The sequence below is a fragment of the Gymnodraco acuticeps genome, unplaced genomic scaffold, assembly GCF_902827175.1.
Source record: "Gymnodraco acuticeps unplaced genomic scaffold, fGymAcu1.1, whole genome shotgun sequence".
Lineage (NCBI taxonomy): Eukaryota > Metazoa > Chordata > Actinopteri > Perciformes > Bathydraconidae > Gymnodraco > Gymnodraco acuticeps.
Window position 1 is genome coordinate 1,214,184 of NW_022992265.1, and position 25,317 is coordinate 1,239,500.

A 25,317-nucleotide genomic window follows, 5' to 3' on the forward strand; every position below is an offset into this window, starting at 1 on the left:
AGTATATTTGACTAGGAACGTCATTATTTTTGAAAGATGCTGCCTGGGTTGAAATCAAAATACAACACTACAGTAGATGGAGTCTGACACATACAAAACATTTCAAATGCATCTTATTTTTGCTATTTTTTATTATAATGTCACCTTGTAGAAACATACATTATCTGTAATAACCACCGAAATGTAAAAATGTGTGTGGGTTTATCTCACTTTTCTGCTATATACTAAATGTGGCATGCTGCATGTTTGCACACAAAAGTTCCATTTGGCAGCCCACAAATAATACAGTGATATGCATGAGGCAGTGACGTGCGGTGAGGTTCATGGCTGGTGAGGCACTGACTCTTTCAGGGTCAGATTTACAAATATTATATTCTGACCTTAATCGAAATATTCTGTTATTTTCAAAAGCTTTTTGGGTCTGATGTTTCGATTCATTTTAAACAGACCGTTCAACAAAAGGATACCCACAATCTAAATATTGGATTGTTCTTTCTTAGTAAGATCCCATGTTCATTACCAATGTGGTATTACCTTGACTTGAAGATGAAGTCCATATTCTATCCTTCTGGACAACAATCTCCTCAAGTCCTCCTTATCTTCCTCTAGTTTCAAAAGTCTAGTTGTTGTTCGCGTCTTTACCGTCTCTGCGTAGAATAACAGTAGCAACAAGGACCTGTGGGCTCACGTGCGCCCCCTTCAGTGCGGCAGAGGTTATGGCTGCCTAACCTGGTGCTTTTTTCATTGCCGTTGTACGGCGAGCCTAAATATCATATATACGTGAAATAAGTTATTTAGAGACCATGGATGGCGAGGATAAATGTAATAAAGGGATCTACAAACATTACATTGGTGACCTACAGTGAGATGGTAACAGGCATGCACTTAGTGCCCGCTTTCCAGCCAGTTTCTGTGGGGTGACGCATTCTGAGGTGAGGCAGAGCTCATCTGTGCCTCACCTTACCACACAGTAACTGGCTTGAGCGCGCTCACAAAATAAGTGCCCGCGCTAAATTAGTGCCCGCGCTCCAGCCAGTTACTGTGGGCTTACGTGAGGCAGAGCTCGTCCCTGCCTCACTCCTCATCTCTCCCATGTAGTTGTAGCGGAGCTCGGCAAATTTGCTGATTTTGACTATAAAAAGCGATTGGAATCATACATAAATCACATTTACAACACAGATCAGTGGAGACATTTTATTATTATTACTATTTAGTTTTTCTTTAGTTGTTTTTCCGTTACATTGTAGTATGGCCAGTCTATGAGTATGACAGGTGAGGCTCTGCCTCCCCTGCCTCCCCTGACTGCACGTCGCTGGCATGAGGGCAGCCTGCTGATATAAGTGATAATGTCACCAGCTATTATTTGCTACCTGAGACTAAATCTCTTCTAAGACTTTGCAAGGCAGAGCTCTTCACTCTGACAGAGCAAGGTGTGCACTTTCCAAATTCATGTAGGCACAATCTCTATCTCTCAGTCAAAAGATCACACACACGCACGCACACACACACACACACACACACACACACACACACACACACACACACACACACACACACACACACACACACACACAGTCCAGTACGTGAATTCTCAGTAGGACTAATACATAGAGATTTTGGTGTATGCGTTTCCGCGTGTGTTTGTGCATGTGCGAGTGTGAGTATATAATAAATAAAATATTACATTTTCTATTTTTAGTGACAAGTTGTCGCTTTGAGTCCACAAGGCTCAGATATGCCCCTCCCTGCAATCCTTTCCTTTACGCCTGTAACTTTATTCCCTTTTTACATCTTCTCCTTCTGAGTAATTGCAACTATTTGCTGCTCAAAAGACTCCTCTGCGGTGGGTTGGTTGTGTTGCTGAAAGCAGAAGTTCTGACCTTCTTTTGAAAATACATCAACGTTTATAATGAATACAGTGTATTTACCAGTATGCATGGATAAAGATGAGCTTTGGTGCAAACTCGTGCTGTTTGCTGAGGTTTTGATTCTCCTCTGTGACATGGACTCATCCTTATGATGGATGATGAAGATTATAGGATTTACAGCTGATTTACTCCCCACAAGATGCTAACAGAAAACACACGTGAATGGCTGCCTCTAAGATATACTAAGTAAAAAGGGCTTTTGTATATAATTTAAAGTGAATATGTTTCTACTTAGTCCTATAAGAAACAGAAGTACCGATGAAGACGGATACTTTGAATGTACATTACAACTATCATGTACAACTTTACCCACACTACCATTGTAAATATAAGATTAAGCTAAAACCAGCATGACATATGTTCCATGGGAGTTGCACATGCAGGGATATGAACTCATGTATCCAATAGATGGCAACAGTGACATACAGCCTGGTGGAGATAGAGTGAATGAATGAGTGCTAATGATCTGTGGACTGCATCATGTGGTTTAGGTCAGAGGCCAGGCAGTAACCACACACACACTGTCATCAGAAACATAGGCCAACCCAGCAGACCTTCTCAGGCATGTGAGACAGTTATTGCACGTGCCTGTTTGAGGCATGTATGATATCTCTTCCTCTTTTAAATCTAACATTTCCAAATATTTGATCTTAACTCATTAAAAAAACTCTTCATAAAATGTTAATTCATACTCGCCCTGTTATTTACTGTGAGAGGTGTTAATAAGCATGTTGTCTTTATTTTTATTTTTTCTGGGTTATTCCTTGCTGCTTTGAGTCCTTTGGGTCTGTATCTGAATATTTATCTTGCCCTTGTGCAAACAAGTACTCCATGTACTCTTTCAGTAGATGACAATAGAAAAAACCTATAAGTAGTATATTTGTTTCAGCTTCACAGCGTCTGGTAGTGCGTTATGTTTTGTGGTTACGACTGGGTATGTGACTCAGTCTTTGGTAGTTTGTTGCATTCACCTAAACGTGAAGAAACTTCAAATGCGAGGATTTATGACAAGAATTTAAACTTTTTAGCAGAGAGAAGTAAAAGAACAGGTGGACACTGTGATAAGACATGGTCCATAAATATGGGGTTGTGACATGCGTGGGCCGGAGTGAAAGCACACGGATCTGGGAATCTGAGGATATTACGGATCAAGGGTCATTCTGTGCTGAGGCAGGTCTTCAGAGGTTAAAAATCAAATGGCACCACACCGCCCACTCTTTGATGTTTTATTATTCTCTTTTCACGCCACTTTCACTTAAACTTTTTACAGGCAATGTCTTTTTCCTGGTTTCCACATCTGGATCTCAGACGTATCAAATATATAATATAATGTAAAGGGGAAAAAAACACTTTTCATATGTATCTATTTTTGTCCTGATGTCTGTTACTTGAAGGCCCTTCACTCACTAGAAGAATATCACTAGATATTTGCATAACATTTACATTAAAAATATATCCTGATCAATTAAAAATATGGATAGTGGAGAGGATATAAAAAGCTGCTTTTATTTGTTTATGTCTCTTGACTGGCTGCTGATTCACTAATGGGTTGGGTTTAATTGTACTGCCATAAACTAATGTAAGGAGTTGAACCTCCGCCATCACAAGGACTTTTTTGCTTGCCAAAGTTTAAATTAAAATGCTTGAAGCTATCATTTGTCAAGCCTCCATCAAGTTGAACTCTAATGATAAATGTTTTAATAAAAGTAAAGCAATGGCAATAAATACACTAGCACTTTAATTCATATACAGTAGATGTTATTTAAAAGCTGCCAAACGTCTCTGATGTGTGTAAGAAGAATAGATAAAGAATGTTTGGCCGAGGATTAACAAAAAATAAACTATAAAAAGAGAGGTTTTTTTTTTATTACAGTTGCTTAATGTTGTGGTGCGCATTGCCCAAGACAAATATGCCTCTTTTAATTATTGTCCATATAATAAAAGCAACCAAAACTAAAACACAATCAAATGTTAATAATGTCTTCTCCTGGTACTGTTTCCATTCAGGAAGTGGATGAAGGATTATGTTTATGGCTGAACTAGTGAACCATACTGATTGGTCAGGGCTTTCTTACTTGAGAAGGTGTAAAACAGGGTTGTCCAGATGTTGAACATTTTGGTGAAAAAAAACAACTCTTGATTCAGGTTTCTTTAGCTGTATTCATCCTTCCATTATTTAAAAATAAATACATCAGACTTGGTAAACTTCTGCACATTAAATACACATATTCATGTTTGACAGAATGAGTTCAATTTACAGCACAGTTTGTCAGCTCTTTCATTATCAATGTTGCTGATGAGACAGCCTATCTTCTGAAATGCACACTGTAGGGCACTCAGACGTAAATGCATGCATATAGGGCAGTCAGTCTGTCTGTATCCAACCACAGAATAAGACAGGGCAAGCTGTTTACCATCGCATAGACAAATCTGCCGGTTTCTACGACCGTTAAATACCTAAAGAAGATGTTTTCCACATCACGCAGGAAGTGTGGCAGCACATTACGTGGCAACCGCCGCAGTCTGTGTTCAAACACGTTTGAATGGGCCGCGATGTCGTCATTATGTTCACCCGTGGAAGTAAAATGTTCCATGGTCCTGCCAATCTTGTGCATCTATATTTTTGACGCCTCACTGGCGGACTCATCCTGAATCTTCCTGCCGCGCTTCACCGGAGGCCTTGGAGTGCTTAACTGACTGAGTAGGCTTGGCCCCTCTCCGAGCGGTGCCGGTGTGGACTCTGTTCCACAGATGTTGGATTCTGCCAGGGGAGTGCAGGACCTTGACTCAGCCTCAAAGAGGAAGGGCTCCTCAGGGGTGCTGGTCCAGGTTTCACTGCTGGTGCCATCAGGTGATTCTGCAGCCACCGGAGGTTCCTTAAACATTTAAAATAAATTCACAATTAGTTGGATTTAATACCATGGATTCTTAAAACTGTTTACTAACCATTCATAACAAAACAATACCCTGAATGTGTGTGCCATTAGTTCGGGTGTGGTCACGTGTGAGAGGCACATAGACAAACTGTGATGGCTCTATTCAGATGCTAAAAACATACTTCTAGACAGATTGTGGAAGATAGGAGCCACAGTATGAAAGGCAACATGTGAATAGAGGGGCGGTAACCGTCTTGCAAATTTACATTTCAATCTTGAACAATGAACAGCGGTAGACAGTAACAAAGTACATTTACTTAAGTACTGTACTGCACTCCCATTCAGGCAAATAGTGTAATACTTTGCTACATTTATTTGATAACTTTAGTAACTTTGAAGATTCAGAACAATACAACATATAATCAAGACATATTTTATCATGTATTATCTATTATTATAGGTTAAGATGAAAACGTTATTGATCCCATGGTGAATTTCATAAGCTACCCAGCAGTATATAATGTAATTTAAATCAGCTCCTCCTTTACCAGCTGCCACATTAAGGTGATTAATTCATCAATAATTATAATACAATAATATTTATATTATTCTGTTATTGTTATATTTACCACTGCAAATGAATGAAATAATGTTTTTGTAAATGAGAGAAGCAATAAACACTTATTTTGACTCAACAAATAAAATAGTTACCGTGATGGTGAGGTTTGAAGTACTCATTCCTTCTTGTGTAGGGCTCTAGAAACTGCAGCCTGGTCAGGATCCACTGCTGTCTGCCAGTCTTTAGTGTTCCAGAACTACCCGATGGTGCAATTATCCTGTACCGGGTGTACTGGGTTCGCAGAGAATCTCACTTTTTCTTGAGCTCTTTCTCTGAAGCACACAAATAAACTATTTAAGCATTGTGGCTAGTAAGAATGTCCAATTCATATATATATATATATATATATATATATATATATATATATATATATATTAGGGCCGGGACTTTAACGCGTTAATTAAGATTAATTAATCACACAAAAATTAACGCGTTAAAAAAATTAACGCATTTTAATCGCACTTATTTTTGCACCGCGGAACGTTTCTCACTGGATGAGTTTCAGGCGTACCGATTATACTGGAGCACCAACTAACGTTCATGACTTCAGACAACAACAAACCACAGTGAACAACAGTGGGAAATGTTGTTTTAAAAAAACGGACGGATGGAAGCGTCGATAAGAGCACGGTTGTGTGCAAATTATGCAAAAAGGAATTCGCATATCACCGCAGCACATCAAGCCTCAAGTATCACCTCAATGCAAAAACATATAGCAGCTAGCGTGGAAGCTAGCGTGGACGTTAGCCTCTTTTATCGCGTTCACACCAAAAAGAGCCGGTACTAAAATTAGTTCATGAGAACCTTTTTACCCCCTTTTTACCCCCACGGGTACGGCTCTCTTGTGAGAAAATAGCTATATTTCTGATTGGCTGGGCGGATTGCAAACCACGCCCCGTAAAACTCCCAAAAAGTTTTGTGAAGCCGCCATTTTATTATCCTCGCATTAGCATTATTAGCATTAGCATTATCCCAGCGCAGAAACGCAGAGAGACTAACTTATGAAAACACAAAATAAAACATGGGAGCGGTGGAGATGAGGAGGTGTCGGCGTTCTGGCGATTTACTCGGAAGGCTTCAGTAGAAGCTGCTGGGACTCCCAGCAGCTTCTACTGAAGCCAGTCCCCAACTCCGGGGACTTCCGGCCGGGGACTTTGGGCGGCAGTATACGCCGTGAAGTGGTTTGCGGCCTGCCAGTAAATCCAAAGCAGAAGAAGAAGAAGTGACGTCAGCGGCTTCATTTGCCTAATCCTCCCCCAGGTTCAAAGAGTTCTCATGAACTAAGTTCTCATGAATCTTTGTGGGAAAAGTACTGCGGTGTGAATGCGCCTAATGGTATACTAAAATCCATGTGAAAAAAATTGCTTCTCACTGTTCTCAGGTCAAATATTTATATGTGATTAAAAATGCGATTAATTTCGATTAATTAATTACAAAGCCTCTAATTAATTAGATTAATTTTTTTAATCGAGTCCCGGCCCTAATATATATATATATATATATGCAGTGCCAAACCAGTAGCAACAGCTAGCAAAAAATAACAACAACACACAAGGTTGAAATATCAAATTATATTTCACGTTAACATCAATGTACGCTGGCAAACAATAACAAACCAACAGTTTCTGCTAAAGAGCTCAAATGATGAAAAAAAAAGAGAATCTTACCTGATAAAACAAGTAGAGCTTCAATCTCTCGCCAGAGTCCGGTTTTCACTATGCGGTTCGCGTACAGTTTCTCTGTAATGTCGAACAGAGCTGGCCTCTCCTGGATGTAGCTGATAAGTTGGTCTTCGGTTTCATCATTCCAGATCGCCATGATGAAAAATAAACTCTTGCGTCCAGGTGAGATGAAAATGAAAAAGAATAGCCGTCTGTGTGTGCCTACTTATTCGTTTGTTTGGGTCCCTCACTTCCGTTTCGCTTCTCATGCACAGATTTGCTAAGCTGAACAGCCAATCAGAGTGATTACTTTGGCCGACGGCCTCCCAATACAACATGTCGAATCGGCGGCGGAAGGTGTCGGCACGGCCGAAAAGACACAGCGGTGCAGTACACACCAATCTGAGTAGGGCGACACGACGCTCATCGCCGATCTATCGACGCCGAAAATCGACCTTTAATGCTCTGACATACCTACCTGATTTTGGGAGTCAGAGGCCATCAGAGGCAGTCGGGCATTCGCGGCGCCCTACTCAGGTTGGTGTGTCCCGCACCGTTGTTGCTTTACGGTACATTTTCACACCTCCCGCGGCTGATGTTGAATCGGCCAAAGAAAGTCGGCCAAAGAAATCACTCTGATTGGCTGTTGCCTCTTTTGAATGACGAATACACACTACCGCTGCCTGCTGGAAAGGACAGTTATTGCCACTCGTCGACTGAAGTCTTTGCGGTGTGTTCGTAGGCGGGCGGCGTAGGCGGGCGGCGTAGCCGACGCAGGCGACGTAGCGGACGTAAAAGTCGGGACGCCTTCGGTACGCGTTCTTTGGTCTCAGGTTGGTGTGTAGCGGCCTTTAGACTTCACTGATGAAGTGGTAATTACAGGACAGGCCTCACACCTCCAGAGAGCAGCACACCCCTCTTGAGCTGAAGGCACCCTGTTTTTATGTGCGACACATTTTGGCTTAGTCATGACTTAAAGTTGCACAAGTGGAGATTTATTATAGGCAACCTAAGCATAAATGGTACTACTGCTGCTTGTTGAATAAGAGGCTGTGTGACTGTTGAACAATTTGATGTGATGACAGATGGCAATTCTATACAATTGCCAACACAATCTTAATGGAGAGCTCATCTTTCTATGATGAAAAAACCTTAGAGTAGCAACTGAAACTTACATTACAATTCCCAGAACCGTTTCAAACAACACCAAATAAACGAAAACATATTTTATGCCACAGTCTGGTTTTGGAAATCAGTTGAATAGCTATTCCAATTATGCCTGTGCGCATGGCTGCCATAGTGGCAGATCTGCATCACTGTAAGTATAATCCAGCTGCGTCAGTGGTTGTGTCTTCCACGGTGGGAACAAACTCAGAAGGTCTTTGCATCAGCATCCCTTCACCGCTGACAAGGCATTTGCACACATCATTTCCTCACAACAATCCCTAGCTCTGTCTACCAGCATCAGCACGGTCACGATGGAAATACATTCCTCACAAAGCACTGGTTAACTGCGAGCTTGTGTTTTGCATCTGTCTGGAGTTATTCGAGCCATCTGTTTCCACAACACAGACAGAAAGGAGATTTCTTTTTTTGGTTTGAAGTCAACTGGCACTACTGAAGGGGATGCTGGATCCAAGGTTGGGTATCGATTTCACTCCTACCACTAAATTGAGTTTCACTCTCACCATATGTGGCAGTCTTCAATGTACACTTCAAGGTGACCAATCTTTAACAGGACCATGTGGAAGTTTTGACTTTGTTTTAACTTTTTTCTTTTTAAAGTTACCTGAAATAACTGTTAAATGAGATGGTATTGTCTTGCTGTAACAACGCCCAAGTTTTGAATGCCAGGATAATGATATATAGCTGACTGTTAGTGTGCGACAGTATGAATAGGAGGAACAATCAGGAATCACCCACACCTTCTGACGCAGTGAGAGGCCAGCCATGGCAGCAGCACTAATCAGCACTAATGAAGACTGGCAGTGGAGCCTCACACCATAAAACCTTAAATGAACCCCGTCATTCATTTGTTAATTGGAAATTTGGAATGAGACAAGGTCGCTGTTATTATTCTGAACAGCCTCTTTTGTACCACAACGAATACTGATTATCTAAAGTGGCATTTATTTTGATCATTTGGTCACTGCATATGTTTTATCTTGAGTTTTGAGTAATGTAACCAATCCTTCATTTTGCTCTCTTGTCTACAATGCTGGAAACTGCCCTGTTCAGCATGGAGAATACACCACAGTGCAGGATAAAAGTGAAACAGCACAGACATAGCCTCACACCACATGAAGGTACTATTGGACATATTACCACCAGATGTCTGACTCCATGGCATTGGTTTCCCCCTCTGTAGCCCTCTTGAACGCATGAATGTAAAAATGTTGTTGGTGTCTTGTAAGATTTATGAAGCTGTGGATTTACAGTTGCTTTAGACAGTGTATTGTGTGCAACTAATTACATTCTCAACCTTCAAGGACAGAGTATCTAGTTTCTTTTGAATAAAAATGCATTTATTTTGTAACACATACAGAGGGTAATGCAATACACTGAACTGTAGCACATCAGTCCATAACCTATAGCTGCAGTCCAGAGTCACCTGCCACGATAAATTTGGCTGAATTTGTGTGGTGAAGGGGTGACAGAATATTGGGGGGGAGGGGGTTGGGAGGCTTGACAGGAGGTGTGGAGAGTTGCACTTTATCCTTTGTTGCATTTATGCCTTTTCAGAATTTACGATTTGCTTCTCACAGCCTCTGGCACTCGGGTGCCTTGGCATTCCCATGTGTCATGTGACACCTTTGCTTTGTAGCAAGCAACAAAAATCATTATGCCTGACAACCAAATTGCAGAGTTTACTTGACACTAGTAGTTTTTGGAAAATTAGTAATATTGGAATAGATTACTCTGTGTGCATTTAAGGTTTATTTATATATTCCAGGAGTAATTGAATGAATGGGAAACATCATAGGAAATGTTAGATTTCCCCATTAAGGCGACCAGAATGGGAGAATAACAGATGCACACTGTTTAGTTTGACAGAAGTAAGCATGCAATTTAGTGTTAGCAAAGATAACAAACACACCTGTAAAAATGTTTCATGCTTGGAGTCATTTCTATGAATTATGGCTTTAATGTCACTGCTTGTATCCTCCATTTGCATATACCCTAGAAAATGACTCATTCGGCAGTCTATACTGTGTGAAGCAATTCTGTGCCAACATGTTTTGCTGTCTCCACGGATACAGCATATCATCATCAGCAATTTTCTTACATTGATGATTATCACAAGGAAAATATATATGAAGTAGATGTTTAATAAATGTCTTTGTTGAAAGATATATATGCTATATCCTTGACAATTAATTGTGTAAATCTATTTGGCAGGATTTTGCACTTAGACAGTTAGAGCAAATGCGTAATAAAATATCCTGAATTGTTTTATAACCTATAATTATGTCGTCACCTGAATACCCTCGGGTAGAAAATCAGGTGGAAACAAGCATGATTTAATGAGGCGACTTTTGGAAGGATGTTGTTTAAAGGTGTGTTTGAGGTCATATTGTCAGCCGGGTTATGGAATTGATATATTTTCCTAAAAAAAAGTATATTGGACTGTTCAACAAGAGTTCAGTCAGACAACTCACGTGTTTATTAATATGTTTATTATAAGCAGCATATAGTTTGAGTTTGGCGTCTAGGCTCGGCATCATCACTCCACAGATTTACAAAGAACATTGAGTGATGATTAGATAACTATCCCCCGAGCCTACAGGTGGAAGCTGGGGTGGAGCTGGGGTGGTGGTGGGGCAGGCAAGCAGCAGCAACATGAAACACAGCAGCAGGAACATGAACGTAGCAATAGCAAGTGAACACAGCAGTGGCAGCAGCAGCATAACGAGGCAGAGGCAGGAAGACCTGGCAGCTTAAATAGAGCGGCATGTTTAGGAGAATGTGTTTGGTTGGTTGTAAGAGGGACGAGGTGCGTCACGTGTTAATGTGCATTAGTGCTCGAGTTGACTGCCTGAACTAGCTCGCAAATGAATGTGTTAACTTGTCAGAAAAAAAGCACATATTGAGTTCACACATTGTAAATCTTGAATCCTGACTTCATCCTGAAGAATTTGAACTCACAACTTGCCTTAGGCTGTACGGACTATATTTCGTTCAGTAAATGCCTTATTTCACTCGGCAACCCAATGCTTCTCTTTTTTTCTTAACACATAATTTGTCTTTCTTTGAGCACAATACAAGTGTCCTGCCAATGCCTAAGGCAATCTCTCTGCAAACAGACGAGAGCTTTAAGGGGTCTAATCTCAGCTGGCTTACCAACAATTTATCTTGCATTCCTTTCAAGTGATTTAGTGGTTGTTTCAAATACTGATCCCTTGGTTTTAAAAGACTAAAATGATATCACAAATTGTTCATGACTGTTTGACACCTTTGAGAAGTGTTGAAGTATCCCCTTTCCACATGGACTGAAAATCAAAGCTGTGCCACAGGCTTTCTGACATTTTATCCTTGTTCCCAGCTGTAAACTACAGAAGAGTGGAGTTTGTCATGTTAGCCTGCAGATTTGGACCAATGATCTTTATGGTCCCCTTGTTGTCACACCAAAAACTTTAAACATCTGTGGATTTATAGCAAAGAGCACCGAGATCCTGACACAGCTGCTGTTACCCAAGCTGCCAGTATTGATCTGGCTGTCTACTGGGATTGTTAGCTTTCTGTTCAGGACTGCTGAGAAACTGGCTGGATGCCTGCAATGTTCTCACCACACTTCTGAGCGCCTCATTTCCATGTCCTCTAATCAGAACTAGACATATTGAGAGCATGAGTTGGTTTATCTGCACTCTCTCATTGGACTGTGAATAGTTAGTGTGCGCTCCACTAAATTAGCATACACATGTTCCTCCCTCACAAGCAGCAACCCGTGGTGGAATGTGTGTGTGTGTGTGTGTGTGTGTGTGTGTGTGTGTGTGTGTGTGTGTGTGTGTGTGTGTGTGTGTGTGTGTGTGTGTGTGTGTGTGTGTGTGTGTGTGTGTGTGTGTGTGTGTGTGTGTGTGTGTGTGTGTGTGTGTGTGTGTGTGTGTGTGTGTGTGTGGTGTGTGTGTGTGTGTGTGTGTGTGTGTGTGTGTGTGTGTGTGTGTGTGTGTGTGTGTGTGTGTGTGGTGTGTGTGTGTGTGTGTGTGGTGTTGTGTGTGTGTGTGTGTTGTGTGTGTGTGTACAGAAAAAGATGCTGGGAAAGGGAGATAGTGCCTGCTGTTTGTTCAATTTGCTTCACTTTAGATCAGATGGCAACTGAACTGTGACATGGGCAATCTGCAGAAAAACAAACGGGACTATTAACTTGAAGTAATAAGTAATCTCATGTGAGCAAACTGTCTTCTCTGCATGATATGGAGCAATGTACTAAAATATTTTTTTAATAATTGAAATCACTAGTTTAATGCTATCCTATATACACATATGAACCTGACAAGAAACCTTTAGGCATGTGTCGTCCGGTCTGAAAAATCTAAACAAAATGTTTTGCCATGACATCTCGTGCATGTTCACTAGATTATAAATCATAAAAACGTTAGTGATCTGACTAAACAATGACTAAACATGACCTAAACCTTTATTATAAAATATCACTTGTATTATCTGTTGTGTTTTTAAGATGATGTGAGGAAAAAGCTACAGTGTGAAGAAATATTTGCTTCTCTTTTTTAGCTATTCAGCAAACACTGCCAAACCCAGACACATTTAGTGTTTGCTCATTTGTTTAGACCATAACACAGCTTGAGAGAAGAAAGAGATCAAAAGGTGTGCCTAGTGTGAACTGAATGCCGGGTGTCATCACATCAAAGATTCTGAAGGTTATACATCACTGGTGGATATTTTCCTCTCTCTGGATCTCTAATTAAAAACTTGCAGAATTCCCCTTGGCTCACTTTAATGGCCCATACAGCCTAAAGGCCGCTACACACCAACCTGAGACCAAAGAACGCGTACCGAAGGCGTCCCGACTTTTACATCAGCTATGTCGCCTGCGTCGGCTACGCCGCCCGCCTACGAACACACCGCAAAGACTTCAGTCGACGAGTGGCAATAACTGTCCTTTCCAGCAGGCAGCGGTAGTGTGTATTCGTCATTCAAAGCCAATCAGAGTGATTTCTTTTGGCCGACTTTCACCGCCGCGGGAGGTGTGAAAATGTGCCGTAAAGCAACAACGGTGCGGGACCGTGTGGGACACACCAACCTGAGTAGGGCGCCGCGAATGCCCGTCCACACAGCGGCGTGCATTGAAGCTTGCTGGCGGACGTGTCTGAAACTCGACCAACAACCAATCACATGAATCTCCTGCCCCTGACACACAAGCAGTGCCGCGGTTTGATTGGCTAGAGCTTGTACTGGCATATGATTCGATTGGCTGACGCTTCTGCCGAGGCTTCAAAAGTTGAACATTGCTCAACTTTTGCAGCGAGCCACGCCAGCAACGCTCCGCGTCGCTTCCCGCAATGCAGTTCGGCGAAAAGTGACGTCACCCCATTCAAAGTGAATGGTGAAGCATCAACGCACGCCGCTGTGTGGACGGGCCGGCCTCTGACGGCCTCTGACTCCCAAAATCGATTAGGTGTGTCAGGGCCTTAAAAGAGTTTATCAGGCACTGAGGGTATGGGGTTATTCCCTATCTTTATTCAAGAGCGTGGTATTTAAATTTGAGAGCATACATTATTGATTTATGTCCCTCAAACCCTGTCCTCGCACTCAAATAGTGCCTGCTTGCACTTAGATTTGCTCTGCTTCTGCTCAAACTGTACGCTTGCACTCAGATATATTGCTGCTTACAGATTTCCTGTGTTCCAGTTTAAAACCTTCTCCTCGCACTCAGGCTGTTTCTGTGCGCTCGTGAAATTTCTGCTCTCAGATTTATTCTGTGCGCGCTCGAAACTTTTGTGCAACAATCCTGTCAAAATCCCTCAACCAATAGGAGGCCAGGTGTCCTTGCGGGTGCGTTCGCTTTACTTATTATAGCGTCACTGACTGGGAATGATAAACAACCATCAAGTCTTTACATCTTTGTTCCACAAAACAAAACGTACTGTAACTCCAACCTAACCACGAAAGATAAATAATATATGCATAAATACGATTGGATTCATGATAGAAGTGATATTGGTTACATTTTCTGATACAAAAACCGTGACCACTACTTTGGTATATATATAATTCAAGTAACAAAGCTTGATTTAAATGTTCCTTGTGCCTGGAAACGCAGACTTTGTCAATGGAACAGTTCCAGCAAATGTTACTGGGAGGGAAGAGGGATTGCAGGCTCGGTTTCTGATCTCTAGTTTGGGCTAAGAATTGTTCACATTAACATATTGATGGCTTTTCAAAAAGTATATACAAAAACATTGTGTATTCAGTTTGAGGGTACTTTCCTTTACCTTTTAATGTGTCAGTGTGTGTTTGAGAGTTTGTGTTTAGATCACATGTGTTGCATTATGCGAATCGAAGAGCAGGGAAGGGTAGCATCATTGTAGTTTGTCATTAATGTGCCAAAGCCTTGAAATGAGGCCCTCGTGTTTTGCTCCACTGCTCTGTAAATTCAACTGCTATAGTCTTTACCCACCAGTTTCTCATATGACTTTTCCTATACTCTAGTCCTCTTTGTCATTGGGGTAGTGAAAAGGGATGATACATTTCCTCAGATATAGGAAAAGGGAAAGTATCAGAAAACATCTATAAACTGTTATTTATCAACTTCTTTTACTTACAGTCTACTAATCACATCGCCCACACATGTAAATAAATCTAATGGTATTTGAGGGCAGTATGAGAAGCAGTAATATGCTGTGAGAAGAAGTCGTAGAAGGTCACCAGTCTGACAACTGTGGTATTGTGGATGCTGCCAAGCTGCTTATGAGCCATGACCATGAGCTTCAGACTCCAGACTGATACATAATAAGCATTCAGAAGCACTTTACTTTCACTACAGCACTTTAAATCCTTGAAAGACATAATTGTCTTCTCACCTAAGAGAAGTCTTTCACTCTCTGTCTCTTTCTCTGTCCCCATTCCTTCAATCCGTCTCTCTCCGGGTATAGAAAGTGTTTCAGTGTCATAGAGATGGACATCTGGGCCCCTTGAAGGATGCTTGCCTCAGCTCCATTGGGATGTCAGAGCAAGTTCAGGCTCCTCACCGGCTCTGAACTTATTTGATTAGTGTTTTGAAACAAAGTTTAACTAGGCCTGATAATGTGTTACGCAATGTAAGGTCTGGAAAAGAGATATCTCTGGAAAGTCATTCACAAAAGCCCTTCTTACACTTTAACACACTCACCAGAGATAAAACTCTGGACTCATGGGGTCTTTATCCAAAAGTTCAGTTAAATGACCATGCCATATTTAGCACCGTTTAGGCCACTTAACCCCATGTTGTCCTGGTCTCCCTGCAATTCGTTTTTGTTTCATGTGGTTTGCTGCTGATGCCCTCCAAGCAAATCCATCAGTAAGCCAATTGGAACATATTTCTTCACTGACATTTGTACTTTTATTTAACCACAATCAACCAATCATGCGTTCAGAGATGAGTCACATTCCAACCTTGTGGATGACGTGTATGTATTTACTGTGGGTTTTGTTACCAACGAAACCATGTTTGGGAAGAGGTATAATACACACAACCACAGTGAAGCTGTCAACAAAACAAACTAAATCCTGTGTGCATCCACTCATTCACAAACTGGCAAGTCTGATCAGAATGGCTATCTGTTTGCCCTGATGTTATCCTCAGGCTGCAACAATGACTGTTCATGACTTTGAACAGTTTTGTTGAAAATATTTGTAAAATTAGTTGATCTTTACATTTTCTAACAATTTGTTTTAACTGCAGTTCACCCATGAGAAAATATATAGATCTGTTTATTTCAGTTTGTCAATGTCACTATCATGGCTACATTCTTAAATAGCTGTTGAAAACGTAATAGCAGTGTGTACAGTTAAACTACGGCAGGAACATGATCAAATCTCTCCCTCTCTTACTCATTCTTCCACTCACTCTTTCAGTAACACATTTACAACCCTTTGAAAAACACGTAAAATATATCCACAATTGTCCAGTATGAAAGCGATAGTCTATATGTTTTAACTGGTTCATAAATTGTAAATTATTATTTTACAGTTTAAGTTAAAGGGAATTTGAATGTGGACATAAAGAGGACTTTTTTTATTGCCCTGGTTTGGCAGTATGACTTAAAATATATTCACTAATGATGTATGGTACATGACTCTGGAATAGCAATTACTCTACGCCAGGAATTAAAGGTATCATCAACGGCTATTCATATATTTTACAGTTGTGGATGCAGTGTTTCATACATGAAAGATAGGAGCCAATCCTTCTCTAGAGCGGATGCCAAGTTAGTGCCTGTGTATGTCGTTGGCTCCTTTTTCACGGCAGTTGTAAGTGATTTGAGACCTGTTGTTTAGTCTTGCAAATCCAGTGTTATTCTTGCCTTTAAAGAATAGTTTGACCCTTTGGGAAAAATACTGTATCTTGCGGATGAGAAGTTTGATATCTCTCTAATGTGTATGGTAAATATTAACAGCCACCAGCTGTTTAGCTTGGCAAACAGTCTGAAAACAAGAATAAAAAGGTAGCCTGGCTTCTGCCCAAAGGTTGCAAAATTCACCTACAAACACCTCTTAAGCTCAACAATCAAAACTGTATATCTGAATGTTTATTGTGTGCAAAACCAAAGTACAATATGTATAAACTGTGTAATAGACTTGCGCCCCAGCAGTGGTGGACTTTCTTGGTCTTTAGATAATGCTAAACTAACCGCTAACTCCAGCTATGTATTTAATGTTCTTAGATGAAAGTGATATACATTTTCGTTCAACTGTTAAGCAATACACATTTTTTTCCCAAAATGGAAAACTATTTCTTTACGAGTTTGTTTCTTAAAGTTTTTTCTGGCATACAGACTGCTTTATAGATAAGCATCAACGTTACCGGTTGTCTTTGACGGCCTTTCAACATTTTGTTCTCATCATAACAACAACAACAACTAGTGAGGTGATGAATGCATTGTGGTGGTCTTTTTGAAGCAATGCTAGAAAGACTTGGGTTGTTATTTGATTTTTTTACAGACAGATACTGCATATGCTCATTCAAGCGGTTATGTTATGTTATTCATCTCTAGACTTGATTCCCAGGGGATTTGTGGTTAAATGTGGCTGTTGCAGTTTAAGATATTATTTAAAGTTAAAGTTACTTTAAGAGTGTTGGACATAACAAATTATTCTCCACCTTGCTTTGTTCCTTTTATTTTTCTCTGCAGCAGTGTGAGCCAACTGCGAATGTATTATCTCAAGACCTGATTAAAACTTCATTAGTCATGCAGAAAACAAAGAAAGTGTAATCAAAATGGAAATGAGTGTAATGGTGCTGTGCAAACAGCTGAAGCGGACATACTAGCTTTTGCTGAAAAGCAAAGCTTTTTTCAAATACTTTTTTTTTGCACTTCGTTATGGTTACATTACGGAACAGGAAACTCATTTAAATGTTCAACTTGCAGAATGAAGTCCACAAATGAAAGGAATGCAATCTTGCTGGCTTTGCCCCATTACTAAACATCTTGTTAGCTGCTCATATGTTCTCTCTGTCATCAGACCAAAATAAACAGATGTCAGGGGAGAACATTTTCCAAGAAACCAATTTAATCATTGAAATTGTTTGAGGTCATGCTACTGAAAAATGCCACCTCTCTGATCAGGCTGTGGGAAGGAAATTGTCCTACAGCAAACAATCAGTCAGTCCTGTTAACAAGCCCCAGAGTTACACTCCCCACATTCACCAAAGCCCATTTATCACTTTATACAGGCTGCCAGGGCCGGAGCGCTGCTGCCAATACATGACAGGATGACAATGAAACAACAGCTTCTTCCTTCACATCTATTAGGTGCTCCCAGCATTTGTCAAACTAAACAACCTTGACTACAGAGGCAATAAGTTAGACATCAGGTTTATTGCCATGTCAGGTTGTAGAGGGGGGTTGTGCTGATTGGATTCACTTGCCACAGTCTTGCAAACAACCACTCAAGTCAAATCTAGTTAGCGTAGATCTCATCATTTATGGCTACAGTAGAGAAAGACCAAAAGCCTGCATGGCGCCCTGTGGATTGATCCATGGTGGAGGGCCTGTGACCCATATAATAGGACATGTTTGAGGAGGGCTCGGAGCCAGGAGGAATGACTGGAGGGGGCAGGCCTGTCTTTGTTTCTTTTGGTAAGCAGTCACTTATCTGCTCATGTGACCCATTAATAAGCCAACGTGGGAGCTAGGTGCAGAGACTAAAAGGGGGGTGTGAGGAAACACTGAGGTCCTGACTTTATGATGTCTCAGGGGCAGCTGGGTACACCACCTGTAAATGAAAAGGGGTCTCTAATTGGACCCCTGACTTGGGACCACACAGGGAACTAGACAGAGGAAGTTTCCACATAGAGACATAAACAGCACGTGCAATATAAGGCCTGAGGGCAGGATATAGAGAATACACTTGCTCCAATGCTAATATTTGTATTGGAAAACGTAGTTTTAATGAGAACAATATAATTGAAAAGTGCCTTATTGTTATAACGTGTTTTGGTTAGACTGTTATATCCAGCCAATTAGCGTGTCAAACTATTGTTTTAGTATTGGCGAACATCATAACCCTTTGTATTTGATTTTGTTTGTACAAGGTTGTCAGTGGTAGTAGTAATAATAATAATAATTTCGATTTGTATAGTGCCTTTCAAGAAACCCAAGGACGCTTTACAATGGGAGATAAAATAACAAAAAATAATAATAATAATAATCACACAGACACACAGGTTGCTGGGTACCATTTTAGCTGGGACCGAAGGCCTGAGTGTAGTCTGTACGTTTTGCTGAAATAAATATGAAAGACTCCTTGTTCTTTTTCCAAAAACGTTGCTGTCTGTTCCAACTCAATTCTTTGTCTGAACCAGATGTTGCATTGTTTTAATAATAATGTGTCTGTTTTGAACCGATTGAATACACTACATATATCTAACTGGTGTCATGCTGTAAGTGTCAGACAGTGTCTCAGACTCAGCTTGATGTCTGTGTTTCTTCATGTCGAGCTCGTCTTCATCTCATGTGTTATCATCACGCTCCATTCATGTGCATGACTCTGAGTAACCTATTATTTCCGTGTGACTCTGCTCTCCTGTAACGTTGTCAGTCAGATGATGCTGTTTAAATAAACAGACAGGCAGAGAAGTGCCAGATAATAGCTTTTGGCCCAGCATGATGCCTTTAAACTGCCACATTAATTTGCAACACTACAGGAACAGCATGGGGCCGTGATCACTGCATTTCTTTTAATGTATTTTCTGTTACTAGAGTCCGACACTGTTAGTAGTATTTTGGGTAATAACTGTGTTTTGAAAAGTCTGCATATATTCTCTGTTGTCAGTTCCCTAGCTATGGGAGGGGCATATGAAGTGAGGGGTCACCCTCTTCTTCACACTCTGGTGATCTAAAGCACTCTCCGATGAACAATTCTGTCTACCAGTCTGCTGTTTATCGGAGGTGATGCCAGATCTCATTGAGAAAACTGATAATTACGACAGACTGCCACTCAGTTAGCTAAAGGGGTTGGGTGCTCTTTGATTATGATTCCTCTTCCTCCCCACCCCAACCACCGAGCCCAAATTAAACCCCATGTCAGTGGGCCACAAAGAAAATGGGCATGCCCAAGACTGATTTATTTCACACAGAGCTATCAGAGGGGCACAGTTGGCCTCCCTTCTCCCCCATAAGCCATAGACATCCCGACCCTCTTGGCCTCTCCTTTTCCTCGCCTCCCCCGGCTGTCCCGCCCTCACACCTCCTGTCGCACACACTCAACCTGTCACTCCAGAGCGGATGCATGCTCTCTACGGGCCCGAATCAAAAGGGGCCGATTAGTAATTAATGGTCCATCATTGTATTTGCATCAAAAGTGTGTGCACGGTGTGTGTGTGCATGCTGATTGGCGTTGTCAATCATGCAGAGTGTGCCCTGGCCCTCCCACTTCTGTCCTGCCCATGTGCTCTCTTTGGGGTCCAGCCACTTAGGGCTATTGATACGGTGGAGATTACTCTGTTTAACACTTACACCAAGCCCAACACGGGACAACATAACAAGCTCCTGCTGAGCCAAGGGATAAACGCTGAAGACCCCATCAACACATTGTTCTGATGGATCTACCCACCGACTGATTGTCTGAAATAATTGTGTTTCCTGCGGAAGCCCTTGGATTGTACACTGCTAGAATTGTGGGTGTTAACTCACAATGTGGACGTTAATATTCTGCCGCCAGAGACATCGTTTACAAGGATGGAGCCAGGCACTTCTTTGTGTGTTCGCTCTCTGCTTGTGTCAAGGATGCACAGGGCTGGAGGTTTGGACCGTGGGTGGGGAAAGTGGGCAGAATGCGTCTGGGTTCTCAGTCCCTCTGGTGTTATTGTTGACAGAGACGGGAGTCGCTCAGGATGGGGCCAGCGAAGGGGCAACAACGGCTCCCACCACCGAGCATGAGGATGACAACACTTTGGGCTACACAGGTACTGCTGCTGCTTTCTCATAATGTGACTTTCCATACGTACATAACCACCAGGAAATGTTGCTTGAACCCAGGCGAAAGAAATACGTTTTCTAATGCATTCGATCAAGTTTCTTGCACTAAAAGAGTATACAATTAGACTTTTGTCACATATAATCAAGCAAAGTATTTGTTGTTTATCGACCCAGGTATACAAAGCTGTTATATATAAGCGCTTTATTGAGAAAAGTGATCAAAGGGATTACAAAATATTTTTGGTGGAACCAATTGTTTACATTTTGCAATCAGAAACCTCCCAACAGTTGAAAAGTTCTTAGAATAAATAAGCTTCAGTGTCAGGCAACGGTTTCCAAGTGTTTTTGTGGCAAATATATACTTAAACACGAGAGTCATGTTGTAACTGCTGCTTAAAGTTCCTTGGAATTGAGCGTTGACAGAGGAGAATTGTGAGAAAAGGAGGCATAGAGCAACACTCCACATTTAGCTCATGCAGCAGGTTTCTCCCCAGACTACAGAGCTCTATAGGGAAATGAAAAGCCGGAAATGGGGTCCTCACCTTGGAGACTAGCTCACACACAAATGAGCACACACAAAGGATTCAAGTCTGGAGAAAATTAGTAATGACGCATGTGTTTTGTTTAGTTTGTTTCGTGCCCTTTACCCCAGAGTGAGGGTAAATAGTGTTCTCACTATGTTGTCCCAGGAGGAGACCTGGGTGATTCACTGGACCTCACACAGCTTCAGGAAATCTGTTGCAGAAAAAAGGAAGTTCAAATCAGCTGTCATAGCCATTGTGAGAGTCATCGAAGTGTGCAGCAGCTTGGCAGCTCTAGACTCTCTTTTACCTGAAATTCTGGACAATACTTGACAAAACCGTACAATCGCCATGACTATCACACAGCTCCCTTTTATATCAGTGATTCCAAGCAATTTTAAACAGTAATATTTAATTAAACTCAGTTAGCAGATAGTCAAGGTCAAGGGTTGTTTAACATACTTGACTTTGAATAAGGGTTTGAAGAAGGAAATCATGTTATATTTTCCTCATTTCATTGTGTTTGTCTTAAGAACGTTAAATCTGCTAGGAGTTCATCTTTAATCTGGTCATTATATCCTATCTGTGCATGAAAATGAAGGAAATTGATCTGGCCCAGTCAGTGAATTGGAAATGAGACTAATGCGCCCTAATAACTTAGTCTGTTGCTGATAGAACAAAGTGGACGGCTGCCAAAGACTCAATTTTCAGATAGCGTGACTCTGGATGGAACGTGAACATAATCCTGACAGCAGCCAGTTTTAGCTTTGGTGGAAATGAAGTGCATCTTCAAGCGTTACAGAGTGTGTAGGTGCTTGGTTGTGTTGAATTGTGACACTGTCATGTGATCTCAGTTGCCTTTATGGGATAGATGTTCACTGATTGACAAGTCTCACTTTATTTGATCTCACTTTTAGACATGACATTTAGAAACAAGGTTAATATGTCCTTGTCAGCCTTCCACAATTACTTGTTAGTGCGTTTAATTACTCTTAAAATAAGAGATTGAAATTGAGAGTTGAGGGAGAAATACATCAATTTGACTTTTACTGTAACCTGACCCACTTTTAATATGTGTAGAATTAAAAACAGCTGGCACAGTACTTGGAAATGACACCATTATGTCTTGTGTGGTAGTCACCTGGGGTTAATACAGCATACTATGAATGTTATAAGCAACCACATGATGACCTGAAGATTGCAACACATTAAAAGTGTTTTTTATTGGTCCCCCAAGACATTGACTCTCAGCCAGCTCTAAATTGTTTCCCGATATCAAAGAGCTTGTGCACAGAACTTCACATTCATAATAGATGAGACTGACCCGTGTGAAGGCAGTGGATTACAGAGACAGGCCAAAAAACTGTTGCATTTACACTTTGCCAGCCACTGCTTGGCAGACACCCACAGAGAAGATAGGTCTTTGGTTCCTCTGCCTCAACATGAAAGGCTGAGCGTGACTTCAGAGAGCCCATCAGCACTCATATCTTCCCTCTCCGCCGACAGCTACCATTTTGTTTGTCACAGATCACAAAAGACGGCAACTACAGAGAGCTGCTCTATTTGTCAGGTTATGGAAATAAAGAGAAAGTGAGGGAATTTAAGGTTGCCGCACAGATACCATTGATTGGCTGGAGAACAGAGCGGTCCATATTACTGTAAACCCATGTTTTATTCTTTTCTCAAATGTTCCGTCCCTGAACGTCTACAGCAAACCATCCACTGTACTGATGGATGAATGGATGGCTGAGAACAATGTCAGTACCCATCATTCACAAAGATCAAATAGATAGCACAGAAAATATCTGTCAACACACTCATTTTGATGTGTTTTGACAGAGTGTTCTATGCACATAAAGACAGTCTGTGTGGTTTTGATTACCTATTCACATTTTCATGAATTGGCTTGCGTACTGGTGTTAACTAATAACGTTTCTCCTGCTATGGTTCCGCGCACACACGGGATTAGAATTGTTGTTGTTGTAAGGAATCTAAACAAGTTCTGGCCATGACAAATGTAGGATTATATACTTGAATGGACTGAACCAACAAAACAAGTATTTCGAGTTCTTCCAAACATTGGGGTCCTTTTTCCCTTAAACAATGTATGTTTTTAAAATAGCTTACTTTAGGCATGTTGATATTTCTCTCAAAGAATATAAACAACCCTTGGTTGAGCTTGACCTTTTGCTGCTATAAGAACATATACCAGAGTTAAAAGTGTTGCGTGACACAGATCTGTCAGCTGACACATTTACTACACCTCCATATAGTATACTGTAGATTAGCTTTAAGTCTTATTTATACCTCAGTAAAAATGTGTCATCCAATATGCCATAAAACTCCATATAAGGCCAAATGTTAGTGAAAAGTACCTTGAATCTATCGCTTTGTTTAGGGTTGCAGCTCTGATTTGAATGTGGCCCTATTTAAGGAGAAAAGCTCGAAAACTTGTGAGACATTAAGGGGTGGCAAGTTACCCCGTAACATCCAGCAGAAAGGTGCTAATGTTTGAGTGATACGTGAACAGATACTATATATTTTAATGCTTGAACATCATCATGTTGGGTTTCTAGATGTAGTTATTTATTGTTTTTTCAAGAAGAATGTATATGTACAATTACAGTAGCAGTTAAAATAGCGTACAATGAAAATGGGTGCAAAATGAAACAGGAAGGAAGAAAATAAAGGGCTACAAAATAGAATTTAAACTAATAATGTTGAATGCACTTTTTATATTTGTTATACATATTACTATATAATGTATATATTAATATATATACATTTTAGTCAAAGTAAAAGGCGTTGGAGATCCTGTTCTCATGCAGGCACCAGCCAAGCCAGTTTAATAGAAACTATTGATCAAACAAGGCATGTTGCTACAAGGTTTTGCTCTCTACACAGAAACCATTGTTTTGAGGAGTAATACATAGTTAGATCTTAGATTAGTATGCAATTAATCAGCATTTCAAAATACAACTCCCTTGTTCACATTGGACCTGCTCAGCCAAGACAGTTTGATTGAATTCAGGTGACTAACTATTTAAAGCAGAACATGCTACTAGATATGTTCCTACATATTCATAATTGTTTGTAAAACCTGAACATTTTTAACACTAAATTGAGAAACAACATCTGCATTTAGTTCTTGTGTGATCAAACAAGAGCACATACATGTTGCCCAGAGATTATCCTCATGTTGTTGAGGCTTGATGGGTGGATACCAGGTGCCTCATTTCCCCTTACTGATGAGCGGTGGAGTGGTCTGTGTCTGGGCTCATGGCACTGACAGCTTTACCATGAGAGAGATGGAGAGCTTTACTCTTTATTCGTCCTTTACCCTCATAACAGGGCTGTTGCACTGGCCTTGATTCCTCACCCTGAAATCCAATTTCCTTGGCAGTGTCACCCCCACATATATTACCCAAGAGCCACCAGAGCATCAGCGTGGTACATCTCCATGACACTCACTTATGTTCATCAGTCTTAGTACCATGGAAATCATGATACAGGAAACAAAGAGCGACATGCTCAGCTTACTGCACCCTCACATATTATCCCCAGTACAGCAGCAGTGCTCATCTCCTACCAGTGGAAACAAAAGAGACGAATATCTGGCCATGCCCGAAGGAGCGATTCACTTGAGATATAATCATATTATAACCATGCACTAATATCCTACACGCATCTTCCCCACAGCCTATGCGCTGCTGAGCTCAGTCGAGGTTTTTTTTTGTTCCCCATCCAATCTCTTTTCATCTCCCTGATCCACACAGCTTAGTTAAGCACCATCTAAAGAAATGGGTATATTAGCAAATCTTTGTCAGGAAAGAAAGTGGAGTAATGTGGTCAAGTGTCGCTCAAGTGGGGGTAAGATTTGAGATGGGAGTTAACAAGGGTGGGCCAGGGTTGAAAGCACAGAGAGAATGGGGTGAGATATAAATTAGAATATTCACAATCACGTTTCTAGTGTCCTCGTGATAATTTGGAAGTAGATTGCATAGGGTTTTGCCAAGGGTTAATGATAAGCTGCCCCGTCAAACAAATTGAATATCTTGGTGAAAGGATAATAAGT

At 41.0% G+C, this 25,317-nt stretch overlaps 1 protein-coding gene and 1 long non-coding RNA gene across 4 annotated transcripts in view; one reads left to right on the plus strand and one right to left on the minus strand.

Moving 5' to 3' along the window:
* robo1 (roundabout, axon guidance receptor, homolog 1 (Drosophila)) overlaps positions 1 to 25,317 on the plus strand; it is a 254,486-nt gene that overhangs the window by 70,791 nt on the left and 158,378 nt on the right. The window contains exon 3 of one of the 3 annotated variants that reach the window (XM_034207109.1): positions 20,619 to 20,708. The exons of the other annotated variants lie outside the window; for them this stretch is intronic. Coding sequence (XP_034063000.1) covers positions 20,619 to 20,708 — 90 coding nt within the window. The remainder of the gene's footprint in view (positions 1 to 20,618; positions 20,709 to 25,317) is intronic. 3 annotated transcript variants of the gene reach the window in all.
* Positions 3,810 to 7,697, minus strand: LOC117540442. Its single transcript, XR_004568169.1, has 3 exons — positions 7,091 to 7,697; positions 5,516 to 5,695; positions 3,810 to 4,804 (listed from the first exon to the last, which is right to left on the minus strand). It is a non-coding gene; the product is annotated as an uncharacterized LOC117540442 (long non-coding RNA).